The sequence below is a fragment of the Electrophorus electricus genome, chromosome 5 (genome assembly GCF_041902795.1).
Source record: "Electrophorus electricus isolate QZ-2024a chromosome 5, ASM4190279v1, whole genome shotgun sequence".
Classification (NCBI taxonomy): Eukaryota; Metazoa; Chordata; class Actinopteri; order Gymnotiformes; family Gymnotidae; genus Electrophorus; species Electrophorus electricus.
Genome location: NC_137501.1, coordinates 27,359,812 through 27,371,960, shown reverse-complemented (window position 1 = coordinate 27,371,960; position 12,149 = coordinate 27,359,812). Strand labels below are relative to the sequence as shown.

Here is a 12,149-nt window from a genome sequence, read left to right as displayed (position 1 = left end):
TGGTTCAGTCCCGCTGGCCCGCACGCTCTGTCCAAGGACAGGACAGGGCAGGACCGTGGTTCAGACCCGCTGGCCCGCACGCTCTCTCCAAGGACGGTTCTCTCTTCAACTCCTGTGCTTCTTTGTTTGAATATGCAGCCCGTGCAACGATCACAGAATAAATTAGTCAGGTTGAAATATTTTTTTTTTTACTCATACAAAGTGAAGAGCGAATCTGTAAATATGAACATGTAAAATTCATTAATTATTGAACAGCTGGAGAAAAAAAACAATAATAATGATGATAAGCCCACATGATGTGTGTGTAGAATCGGTAATCAGACTTCTGATGACATTCTGATGTTCTGGATTACGTGCAGACTGCTCTAAAGCTTTTAAGATCACATAAACCTTTAATTCCATTTGTTCTTGGGAACAGTGGCAGAATCTCCTTCTATAATGAGCACAGAGCAAGTAGTTTCACGCCAGTGACACCTCGTTCGGCGTGCAGTACCCAGCTCTCGATATATCAATACAAGTGAAACCAGATTTTTAACACTTGTGTCAAACTCACAAAGATGAGTTTGAAGCTACAGTTTTTTTTTAACTGGGTTTTATCAGCTAAAATTAGAGGACGCCTCAGAAGAGAACACCGAACACTGCGAGGCAGGCATTTTACCAAGAGGCTCTACACAGGCGAAATAATCAATACCAGAGCAGACGAAAAGGATCTCTTTTTTCAGTGAGTCATCTCCACTGCACATTCAAGCCTAGTGGCTGCTCACAGCAGTCACACTGACCTTAGCCAATAAGGAAGACGAGAACATGCAATGTAATATCTTCAGACACTAATGGGAAGATGAGGAGAAGTGTCCCTTGCTGTCTTTTTAGATGCCAGTGCTTCGGTGTTTAGGCTCAGAGAGCATTTGGCCAGGGCTCTGCACAGTTTAGTGTCATCACCGCTTTGACACAGCCACCGGCGGCTTTCGGGAGTTGACGCTGGCGAGTCGGGGCAGACAGAGCCTCGCGAGGGGCCGAGGGTGGGGGGGTGGGGGGGTGTCAGAGCTCGCTGTGGACGCTGCGCGCCTGGGTGCTGGGTCTGCAGGCGGCCGGGGTGTGCAGCTCCATAGTGTAGTGGCATTTACTGGGCTCCCTGACGGACCTCAGCTCAGTCTGCGTCCCACACGCTAGCGTGACCTGCAACGCAACAAACAGCACACAGGTTCATCTGTTAGTGCTAAATGACACTTCTGGAGCGCTACGCTGCAGAGACCCTCCAGTGGTCCAACTCTTCATCCCCCACTATTATAACTACCCTTCCTTTCATATTAGTTTCAGTGCAATTCCACACTAATTCCACGGTAGTTAGCGAATAACACGCCGTGAGATTAATAAGAGAACGATAAGCCTGGAGTGTAAGAGGTTAACTGATGAAGCTTCATTCTCCAATGCCGGTTGCTACGGTGGCTCAGGAGCCTCGCAGTTATAAGTGATGCCTACCGGAGATGTCTATGGCCCAGCCTGAAAATGGCAGTGTGTGTTTCTCTGTGTCAATAAAATGTGTGTGTGCGTGTGTGTGTGTGTGTGTGTGTGTGCGTGTGCGCGTGTGTGTGCATGTGCACTACAATGCAGACTGAAGAATGGGCTCGTCACCGTGTGTGTAAAAGGGAGCTGCATCCCATAATAAGCCAGCGGGTCCCTTTTGTGATGGCAAAGTCTATCAGTGGCATAGATCTCCACGGAGACGTGGCTCGGACGCTTCGGATGTCGTGGTCAGCCACCACGGACTGGCGCTAACATGAGGATGCTGATCACCCCTGGCCACTCCTCCCAAAGCCTCTTTACAAGAAGGGGAAAAGTTATTGTACTCCCAGAGTGGTTTCCATAGCAACCCTTTCATCTGTCTCTACACCCCTCGTTTTGTCGCGCCCCCCCCTCCGGTCTGTTCTGCAGACAAAAGGTACCTGAATACACAGAGCAAGAGCGACTGCACAAGAGCGACTGCATGCACACACACACACACACACACACACACACACATACACGTACATGCACAAACACGCGCACACACATATATATATATATATTCTCTGCTATGTTCCTCAAACCATTCATGAGCGGTTTCTGCAGTGTGGCAGAGCGCAAATTATCCCGCTGAAAGAGGCCACTTTCATCACTGTTGACACGAAGGCCTGTACTTTGTCTGCAGCCGTACGTGCCAAAGTAACATCCCCCTGAACGCCGGGCCCCAAGGCTTCCGAGCTGGAGGTTTCCCACAGCACTGTGCCCGGCCTTCTCCCCATAGTGCATCCTGGTACCAGCTGACCCCAGGTGCCGCCGCCATCCACGTGATGTAAAAAGGGGACGAGATTCATCATCTTCCCCGGCTCCACGGACCGGGATCTGCTCCCATTCCCACTGTCGGTGCTCTCGGCGCTGGCCAGGGGTCAGCACAGGTGCTCGGACCCATCTGCAGCTACGCAGCCCCGTGCACAGAGAGCTCTAGCGTTCTTTCTGTCATAGCATTAAGACTTCCAGCGGTTTGTGCTATGGTCACTCAGCTGTGGGACCGGAGGGGACGAGCCAGGCCTTCGCTGCCCACACGCATCGGCGATCCTCGGGCACCCGTGACTCTGTCGTGGGTCATCCTTCCTTGGACCGCATAGGGTAGGTACTAACCACTGCATACCGGGGACACCCCACAAGACCTGCTATTATGGAGACGCTCTGACCCAGTCGTCTAGTCGTCCGGTCGCAACTTAGCCCTGGTCAAAGTGTCTCAGATCTTTAACCCTTGTCCATTTGTCCGGCTGACTGTGTATATATAAGTGCATGAGCATGTGTGTGCATGCGTTTGACTGAAACTATTCTGTGTTACCCTCTGGCTGGAAGAACATCTGGTTTGTGCAGCGTTAGGGTTGGGATTAGGGTTAGGGATGGGATTAGGATTCATGTTATGGGTCTAGGGTTTGGGTTAGGGTTAGGGTTATGGGAATAGGGTTAGGGGTAGGTGGTCTGGTGAGGATCAGGTCCTCACAGGCCAGTGGTTACCAGCCCCAAGTAGCAGGAGAGCTGGAGTAACCTTCACGTGTTCAAGTGTTTGTGTTTCAACCTGATTGTAAAAGAACAACACTCGCGCGCGCGCACACACACACACACACACACACACACACACACACACACACACACATGCTCTAAATGAGAAAAATGGGAATTCTGTGTCTTTCAGTGTCATGAGTAATATTCTCCTCGACAGAAAAAAAGCCCCTGAGCTCATTGTAAGCAGCTCAGACTCAGACGACGCTCCCGCTCCCAAATTGTCTTAATATCCTGTTCCTGCCGGCGTCCAGCTGCTCGTGGGCTTTGCTGCTGTCATCCCTCTTTCTCCCTGACGGGTGTGTGTGTGTGTGTGTGTGTCTGTGTGTGCGCAAGGACAAGGGGCTGTTAAGAAAGAGGACACGCAGCCCCAACCAGACTGTCCACTTTAATATCATAATGAGCAGGGGACTGCCGTGCCGTCCATTTATTCCCCCCCCCCACACACACCATCTTCTCCCACTCTCTTTCTTTCTCTCTCTCTCTCTCTCTCTCTCCCGCCCGCTCTATCTATCTATCTATCTGTCTTTCTGTCCCTCTCTCCTTTGCTCACGCACTTACTTTTCTGGGAAGAACACGAGCTAAATCAAAAGGAATTAATTTAGGGCTTTCAAAGACCGTCGGCTGAGAGAGAGAGAGAGAGAGAGAGAGAGAGAGAGAGAGAGAGAGAGAGAGAGAGAGAGAGAGAGAGAGAGAGCGCGAGAGAGAGAGAGAGAGAGAGAGGGGACGCAGGGAGACGGACGAGAAAAGCGGAGAGAGAGAGAGTCAGGCCTCCAGATTACGTTTAATCTGGCAGGAAGAAAGGATAAACGTCTTAATCATTAAACATGTTGCGTCTAACTGAACAACGGCCAAATGGGCTTCATATCACCGATAAACAGAAACCTACTGGGAGGCTCCAGAGAGCGGGTATAGAGGGGGAGGGGCAAGAAGCGTGTCGCCGTGGAGATGAGGCAGGACTTGTGAACAGGATGCTGTCTGCTCAGCCTGAACGTTGTACTGAAACACAGGGGTGCGCACCGTGAAGCGGGTATCTTAGCCAGTGACAGCTCACAAAGAACTACAAGCATACGAATGAATGATTAGTTATTAGGGGCAGACAATCTGAACCGAAATAATACTGTACTGCGAGACAGTGTAATATTTTTGCAATATTGCACATCTTGGGTCAAGTCCCTAGCACCGTATAACCCCGCCTTATTCCAGATTGTACAAAATCCACAGCAAGTATCTGAATAAAACACATTATTTAAAAATACTGCACTTTCAAAAAGTAAATTGTATGCCATTAGCTCCATGTCGAAGTAGTGGTAAACCAAGCAGACGTCTGCTTTAAACACAGCGTGTGTGCGCACACTTCGTAAAAATAGAGTGCCAACTACCTCTTAAACCTCTGCATTCAATCATCTGGCAGATGCTTTCTGTCCACAGAAAAAGGGGGTAATCGTGGACACATGCTCATCGCTGAACGCAGCCCTTGAATTCGCGGCGATCACAGAGCGCAGGGGCTGCTCGGGTAGACAGAGGAGGCGTGTGGAGAGAGCGCGCGTGGCGCGTGGCCACCAGCATGAGCGTTTAGGAGGGTGAGCGGCAGATTCCAGGACGGTGATATGACACGGGGCTGGACACTGCGTGTAGGAAGAAAAGGTTTTGACCCGAGAATAACAACTGTTTAGTGTGGACAGGATCTGGAACAGGTTGGACACAGGCAGGACATACGTTGAAAATACGGATTGCAGCTCAGATTAAATGGGTTAAACTGGAGTGAAGTATGAGTTAAACAAAGGTTACAGTTAGGGACCCACTGACATGGGTCAAATGCAGCTTAATCATGCGTAACACAGGTTAACAATGGGCTGATTGGTTAAGCATGGGTTAACCACATATTAAACATGGCTTAAACCGAGGTTAACCTTGGATTAAACACAGGTTAAACGGGCTAAACTGGTTAAACATGAGCTAAACCTGCACTGTCCATGTAAAAGTGGTATGGAAAAGGACAACTAGCATGAGTGTCAATGCCTGAAAGGATTTCACTAGGCTGTAATGACTACAGAAGCATGCATGTGCCTTTCTGCAGCCCAATCACGACGTGGCTGTCACACAGACACACCCACCACCACTGCCCTGACTCCTCCCACACCGTCCCCTTCTGCTGTCTCTGCAGCCAATGAGGGCGGGCGGGGCGGACGGAGTAGTTTTGGTGAATGACACTTTTTATTGACTTTTTTATTCCTACTCAAGCGATTTTTGGCAGGCCGATTTTACTTCTCCTTGAGTGATCATTTAATTGAAGCCAAAACAAATTTCCATGACTACGACGCCGGCCGGCTAAAACCAGAAAGACCTCGACCGATCTCCGCTTCTAGTGGAATAGAAACGGGCTGACCCCTGGCAGACAGTGGCCTGCGTGGTTTTGGGCGGACTGTATGGCAGCCACGGAGAGTGGGACTAGGATCAGCTGGGCGGGGGCCTCTGCCACCGGGTCGCGGGGTCATGAGGGCCACCTGGTCTTTGAGCTGACGGCGCGATGGCAAATGAGATCCATAAGTGGTAAAAGGCAGGTTTCCATAAGCCATGGTGTTGGAGGTTAGTGCGGTTTAAAGCAGCGATGCGCTTCAGGATAATACGGTTTAAAGCAGCGACGTGTTGGAGGTTAGTGCGGTTTAAAGCAGCGATGCATTGCAGCGATGTGTGTGGGCTCGCCACTGTGGAGTGTGGTGTTGCATGTTAGTGCGGTTTAAAGCAGCGATGTGCTGCAGTGATGTGTGGGGACTCACCACTGCGGAGCGCTCAGGAGCCTGCCAGCAGGGTTCACCATGCTCGTACCTCATCTGTGAGTAGGCGGAGTCAGGAGAGTCAAGCCAGCCTCCCCATTTCCTGGAGAAAACACAAACACACACATCTAAGTCTTCCCTTCATGTGTGGCTTACTCAAACATCTAATTCAAACTGTAGCTAAGGATTCAACATGGAGACTTAAAGTCACTACCATGACGTCATTTCCTCTCTTCTTAACCTTTGGCTTTCTCCGTCAAAGCAAAGCAGCCATTTTTTCAGACCCCTCCCACTACCCATGGTCGCGGGGCCCGGGCGCCGAAGGTTTAGCGACCGTGCAGCTAATTTGATCCGTCTGAGCGGAGTAAAAGCAAGCGGCAGCCGGTTAGCGTGGCTGCCGGTTAGCGCTGGGTGTTAGCGCTCCTGCGACGCCGCGGGGCGAAAATATTAATTAGCGTTTGTCTGTGTTAATTTTGTCAGCGGGGCCGCAGAGCCGCTGAACTCGATCCCAAGCGGAGCGTTTTCCCCGCGCTAGAGCCGGCTAATTAAATCCCTCCAAAGCAGACAGTTTAAAATGTAAGTAAAAGAGAGCACTGGAGTGACAGAGAAGGCGGTGCAGAGGCGATGGCGGACAGCCTCTCTCTTCATTTTGTCCGTGAAGGACTTTTCGGCGTCTCCAAACGATGATTGCATAAATCCGAATTCTCTGGTTTCTCTTTGTACATAATCTGTTGGTTCAGGTGCATCTGCATTAAATGTGCGTCACGTGCAATCCAGCGAGCGAGACAGGCTGCTTTCACGGTGCAGCAGTTCCGCTGTAAGGATTAACATCTTGTTTTGTGGGCTTTTTTTGTTTTCTAACATCATCTGATTAGGTCGTGCCCCAGCCTCCCCACCTGCTGTCTTCCTCTCTCTCTCTCCTTGTTGATGGTCGAGGTTTATTACCCCCCCCCCCCCCCCCATTAGGCTTTGTCCTAAAATCCCTTGTTTAAATTGCTCTGTCTGTGACTCCTACTGCTCACGAGTGCTACCTGTTGCCCAGACGCTGAGAGTAAAAGCAGCTCAGAGTTCAGTGTTGGATATCACCCAGGATATCACCTCTGTCCCCTGCAGCTTTATCATAGTCTATCCACGCCACTTTAGTTAAGAAACAAATATGAGCTGTGTGTGTGTGTGTGTGACCTACAGCATGAAAGCTTTGTGTGTGTGTGTGTGTGTGTGTAAGAATATAAGAGAAAATGAAACAGAAAGAGAGGAAACTTGGTAAGTGTGTGTGTAAAAAACAAGAAAGCTGTGAGTACCTGTGTGTGTGAGTGTGTGAGGCAAACGCACGCACACACACACACACACACACACACTGCAAACCCTGCCTCTCTTTCAAAGCTGAAGTCACTTCACACAGTTGCATCTTATATTTCACTCAATCTTCTACTGCAGCATCTCTACACAGCCAGCTGCACCATGCGAGCTTGAATATGTTTGTATCTGAATATGTATGGTGTGTGTGTAAGTGTCTGTAAATGTTTCTGTATGGGTGCCTGCATGTTTTTAAGTACCTCTAAGTGAATAAGACTATATGCTAAGTGCAAATATGTGTGTGTGAATGTCTTAACTTGACTATATGTGTATGATTAACTATACAGCAAAGCCCTTGTGAAGGACCCAGCGTGGCATCCTCTTTGAATGCCTGACTGAGGGGAGGAAAGAACTAGGACCTCTTATTAGCATGTCTAAAGCCTAAGCTTTCCATAACTAGCATGTTAAAAGACAGCTTCTTTTTTTTTGGGCCAACAGCCATGTTCTAGTTTACACAGGGTAAACATGAACGACAGCAGCTAAAAAGGAGGAAAAAAAACAACAGGGAAAAAAGCTAAATTACTCCTGTGTATGCAAATAGATTTTTGTTTGGACAAGAAATGAAGATTGGCCCTTCTGAATGTGAATCACAGCTCGGCGTCCCCACAGAACGCGGAGTCAGAGAGAAGAAAGAGGTTTTTTTTTCTCTTCGTTAATATGAGCTGCCAGTTACACACTTTCTATTTGCAAGGTTTTTTTTTTTGCAGACTAAAAGAAGGATTTAGTACTCCTCTAAGTCAATATCACTTTGTAACTGATTAATCTCCGTCCGTCTAGGATACGCGGGTCAACTACTGGTCATGAACACGTAGTCCATCAAGCCTCTTTACGCTGTCAGTCATGTTTTGCTTTCAGTAACGTAAACGAAACACGTTCCTGCAAATGAAATTAGCATTTTGATCCATGCCCAAAACACCCTCATTGTTTAATTGATGTTGAAATCTAATCCGTATTAGAACTAATTAGCTTTCTAAAATGCTGATTAGAGTTGTGTTATTATGATAATGGTTTTAATTCATTTAACCTTTTTTCCCCTTGGTTTTTTTTTTTAAGTAGGTGCTGGCCAGCGGCTTCATTTAACTCTATCACAAGGATAATCCCGAGGCTTTGGGGCGATAATTCCGAAATAATCCGGTGCTAATCCCAAACCACTTCCTTGGCTGAGCCGCGGGCAAACGCAAACGGGTGTGGACGTGACGGCGTCGGCGTAGCTGGGACTACGCTCCAGAGAGCAGGACCGAGGGAGGGAGAATCGTGTGGGATAGGTGCATCAAAGATGAAGGTCAGATGAAAAGGTTATGACACTTCCCATATTTCCTTCATCAAAAATGTTGTGCGGTTGTTGTTGGTTGGTTTTTTTTTGGGGGGGGGGGGGTTGTGTCTTTCTCGCAAGCACGGTGTTAGCTGTGTTGTGGAATTCTCACGAAACAAATTGCAGCCAGCATTTTATGGAAAAAGGCTAACACCCTAAACTAGGACAGTGACTATTTGGATCAGTTTTTATTTATTTATTTCTAATATCAGGGGAGATATTATTGGAATTCTTTGAGGTGTATTCCGTGAACTAGTTTGGAAAGTCACATTATGTGTTTTACGTGTTGTGAACGTGCCTGTGATGGAAACACTGAGTGACAGATTTGGGTCTTTTTTTTTTTTTTAACAATTCACACAGTACAAAGATTCTAAGTCTTCTGACTGAAGAACAAGTCTCTGTAAGATCACGATGAATTACATCAATTATTCAGTCAAATTAGCTTTTTTCCCCTGCTACAATTCAACCATAAATGTGACGTCTGGTGTGTGTGTGTGAGAGAGAGACATCAATATCTTCTCTCTGATCTCACTGTTCCCCTCTATAGGTATTAATGGAAAAGTGGCAGCTAGCACAGTTACCCCCCACCAGAGGTACAGCAGTGTCAATATGGGGCTTCTCCAATCAACAGTGGATTACGTCAGCCGTGTTAATATTTACTAGGCACATAACAACTCTCCATCGCTCTCTATGACAGAGAGCCTACTGTTAGTGGACAGTTCCTTTGGACAGTTTCTTACATGCCTTATCTGCCAAAGCGAAGGATTTGGGTCTTGCCCTTGACGGTAAATTTCCCCTCATAAAGTCACTGGTTTTTAAGATTTTCTCCCTGTAAGGGAAGCCTGTCACTTATTTTATTGGAATGTCATTCAAGAATATGGCAGTGATTTGAAAGGTGTTGTTAATTTAGGAATTTGCAATATATATTACTTATTTATTAGCGGTAGTTTGCAATGTGAAAGTTACAAGAAAGTTCCTAAGAACGTTCAGAAGATTTACAATGCGATCAAATTACTGCAGAGGTGAACTTGCCATTTAACAGCCGTACTGCCTGTCTTATGAAAGCTGTGGGCTTTAATCTTTAGCAATTAAAGAAATTGTATCATAACTCGAAGCATTAATGTCATTTTCCTTTTTGAAATGTGACTTCAGAACCTTGTGATCCAATGGCCAGGTCCGCGTCCACATTTATGCATTCATAACCGGCTAGCGTGCCCAGACTCGCTCACATACCTGCAAATAACGAGAGCTGGCGGGGACACCATGGCAATAGCCAGTTGCTTAACGCTAACCAGCTCCTACTGCCAGTTATAACATGAGTCAGTTATCAGAAACACCAGGATTTCATACTAATTAGGGGGGAGGGGGGGGGTGTTCAGATTGGCTCAGCCGTCGCTATGGCAACGGCGTGCGAACAGCGCAGGGTTCACGGTGCTGTGTTTCCCCCCGTTCGTGCAGTTGCCATGGGCCCGCGGTGGGGGTCACGCCCTCGGCGACAGTAACCGTGAGACAAAATTGCAGGGCGCGTTCCCCCCGCTAAAGCGGACGCTCTGTGTCCTTCTGACACCAAAGGGGTGGTGTTGCCGGAGGAGAAAACTCTGCCTCTGGGCACATGTTGGGTGTAATGCGTGCGCGTGCGTGTGTGTGCGCGTGTGTGTGTGTGTGCGCGCGTGTGTGTGTGTGTGTGTGTGTGTGCGTGCGCGCGCCTGTACAGGTAAGAGGGCCTACTCTGATAGCACTTGAGCTAGAATGCCCTTGACAATCTGAAAATGAGCCGATTAAGCCGGAACACTTAAACGTGCAATTATGCACTTATCCACCCCCTCCTCCACCCCTCCGCTACCACGCTGAACTGGATGAATTATATAGGAGAATAAAAGTCAGATCAAAACAATTAGGGACACGAACACATAAAAGGCGCCGTCTGCAAGCTGGTCAGAGACAGACCCGTGCGGGACCGAACCCGTCCTAAACCTCGCCAGGGAACACGCCTGTGAACGGAGCTGGCGTTGGCCAATTCCACACTGTATACATAAACACAGACAATGGCCATCAGGGTGGTGTGACTGGTCTGCACGGGATCATAGGGATGCTTCCAGGATGTTCCGCATTTGGATCATTTGGTTTGTCGCTTCTTTTTTTTCTGGAACATTCTAAAGCCAACTGCCAATGTTAGAAGGATGGTGTTTGTTACAGGAGGTTTGTGTTTGTTGTAAGAGGTTGGTGGTAGAGAAGGTTTAGTGTTTGTTAAAGAAGGTGTTCGTTAGAGGTTTTGTTATAGAATGGTGTTCGTTGGAAGCTGATATTATAGAATGTTAGTGTTAGAGAAGGTTGGTGTTTGTTAGAGAAGACTGGTGTTTGTTTAGAAAGGTTGGTGTTAGACTACACTTTAAGGTACGGTAGTTTACAAAGTGATCAAGAGAAGGGTCCAGTGAATAGACACGTCCAAGTCACTGACAAACAAGGATTCTGATGGATTATCCAACTAATTCATCATTTGCCATTCGTTTGAAAAACCCTCTTGAATTGGCCCCTCTTCGTCTGCCATGCCATGATTGGTTTTTCTTTTCTTCTTTTTTTGTATCCGAGCTGCTTCACTCTGGCAAGTTCACCCCTTGCGAAAAAGTCTTTCAGTGTCAGTCATCTGAGCTCCTGTGAGACAGGCTTCCTCTGTCTCTCGCACTCTCATACACACACACCACGAGCCCACTCCTGCACACCAGAATAAGTGTCGCAGTGTGTCCAGCCTTCAGCCTGAGTCCTTCAGTGTCACTTCCACTGTCCTGGTCTCTCACTCTCTGTGATGCCGTCTGGCTCCCAGGGACTTGGGGGCAGTTACTCTCTATGGCACACTGGGTTCCTCTGGTGGCTCTGTACCGCTCTGCCATCGCAGTCATGTCGAGTGACATTCTGACGTGAGAAACAAGAATACCCAGAACTCGCTGTGTCACATGGCATAAAACTCTTCACATTATGGGTCCACAGAGTCGGAGCATGTGATTTCCCTTAGTCTATCATGTCGCAGCGAAAAGGTCAGCCAAAGCTTCGTTCAAAGCGAATGCGCTGCAGGTAAATTGTGTTTCTCTTCCATTGGTGGTTTTGACAGTGCGGCGCCTGCGTCCGACGCACAGCGGAAAACGCTCCTGGTTCCTCCAGCGCCGGCTCTTCGTCCGGATCGTTCAGTCGTGGCAGCAGACTCCTCTGGTGGTTGCGTTTGGCACGTTGCTAGGCTACAGTGCTCCCCTCTCCAAATGCTGCGGTTTGCTGAGGCGTGCGTGCGTGTGTGTGCGGCGTGGGGGCTATCTTCTTCTATATGCAGAGCAGAGCAGCACAATAACAATAACTCCATCTAAGTGACTGCAGGGTTTGGCTGTTTGTCTTTCTCTTTGACCATGAACATTTTTGGTCTCTCCCTCTCTCTCTCTCTCACACACACACACACACACACACACACACACACACACACACACACACATTCATTCTCTCTTTGTCTGTTTCTCTCTCTCTCTCTCTCTCTCACGGTCTCTCGTCCCTGAGGAAAAAGCGTATGTATCATCAAAACTCCAGTCATTTCCACTGCTCTGCAATACGCCACAGTTTGTCCGAGGAAGAGCCGATTTTTGTTTGTT

The 12,149-nt window shown here is 48.2% G+C and overlaps 1 protein-coding gene across 4 annotated transcripts in view; it reads right to left on the bottom strand.

The window, feature by feature from the left end:
- Positions 1-790: 790 nt before the first annotated feature.
- Positions 791-12,149, bottom strand: part of LOC113585882 (glucosidase 2 subunit beta-like) — a 92,642-nt gene continuing 81,283 nt past the window's right edge. For 3 of the 4 annotated variants that reach the window (XM_035530072.2, XM_035530074.2, XM_035530075.2), the window contains 2 exons: positions 5,856-5,955; positions 791-1,176 (listed from right to left, as the gene is read on the bottom strand). In XM_035530072.2, coding sequence (XP_035385965.2) covers positions 1,039-1,176; positions 5,856-5,955 — 238 coding nt within the window. In that variant the 3' untranslated portion in view covers positions 791-1,038. Of the gene's footprint in view, positions 1,177-4,457; positions 4,704-5,855; positions 5,956-12,149 lie in introns of all 4 variants that reach the window. The other variant, XM_081714638.1, reaches the window with a different exon arrangement.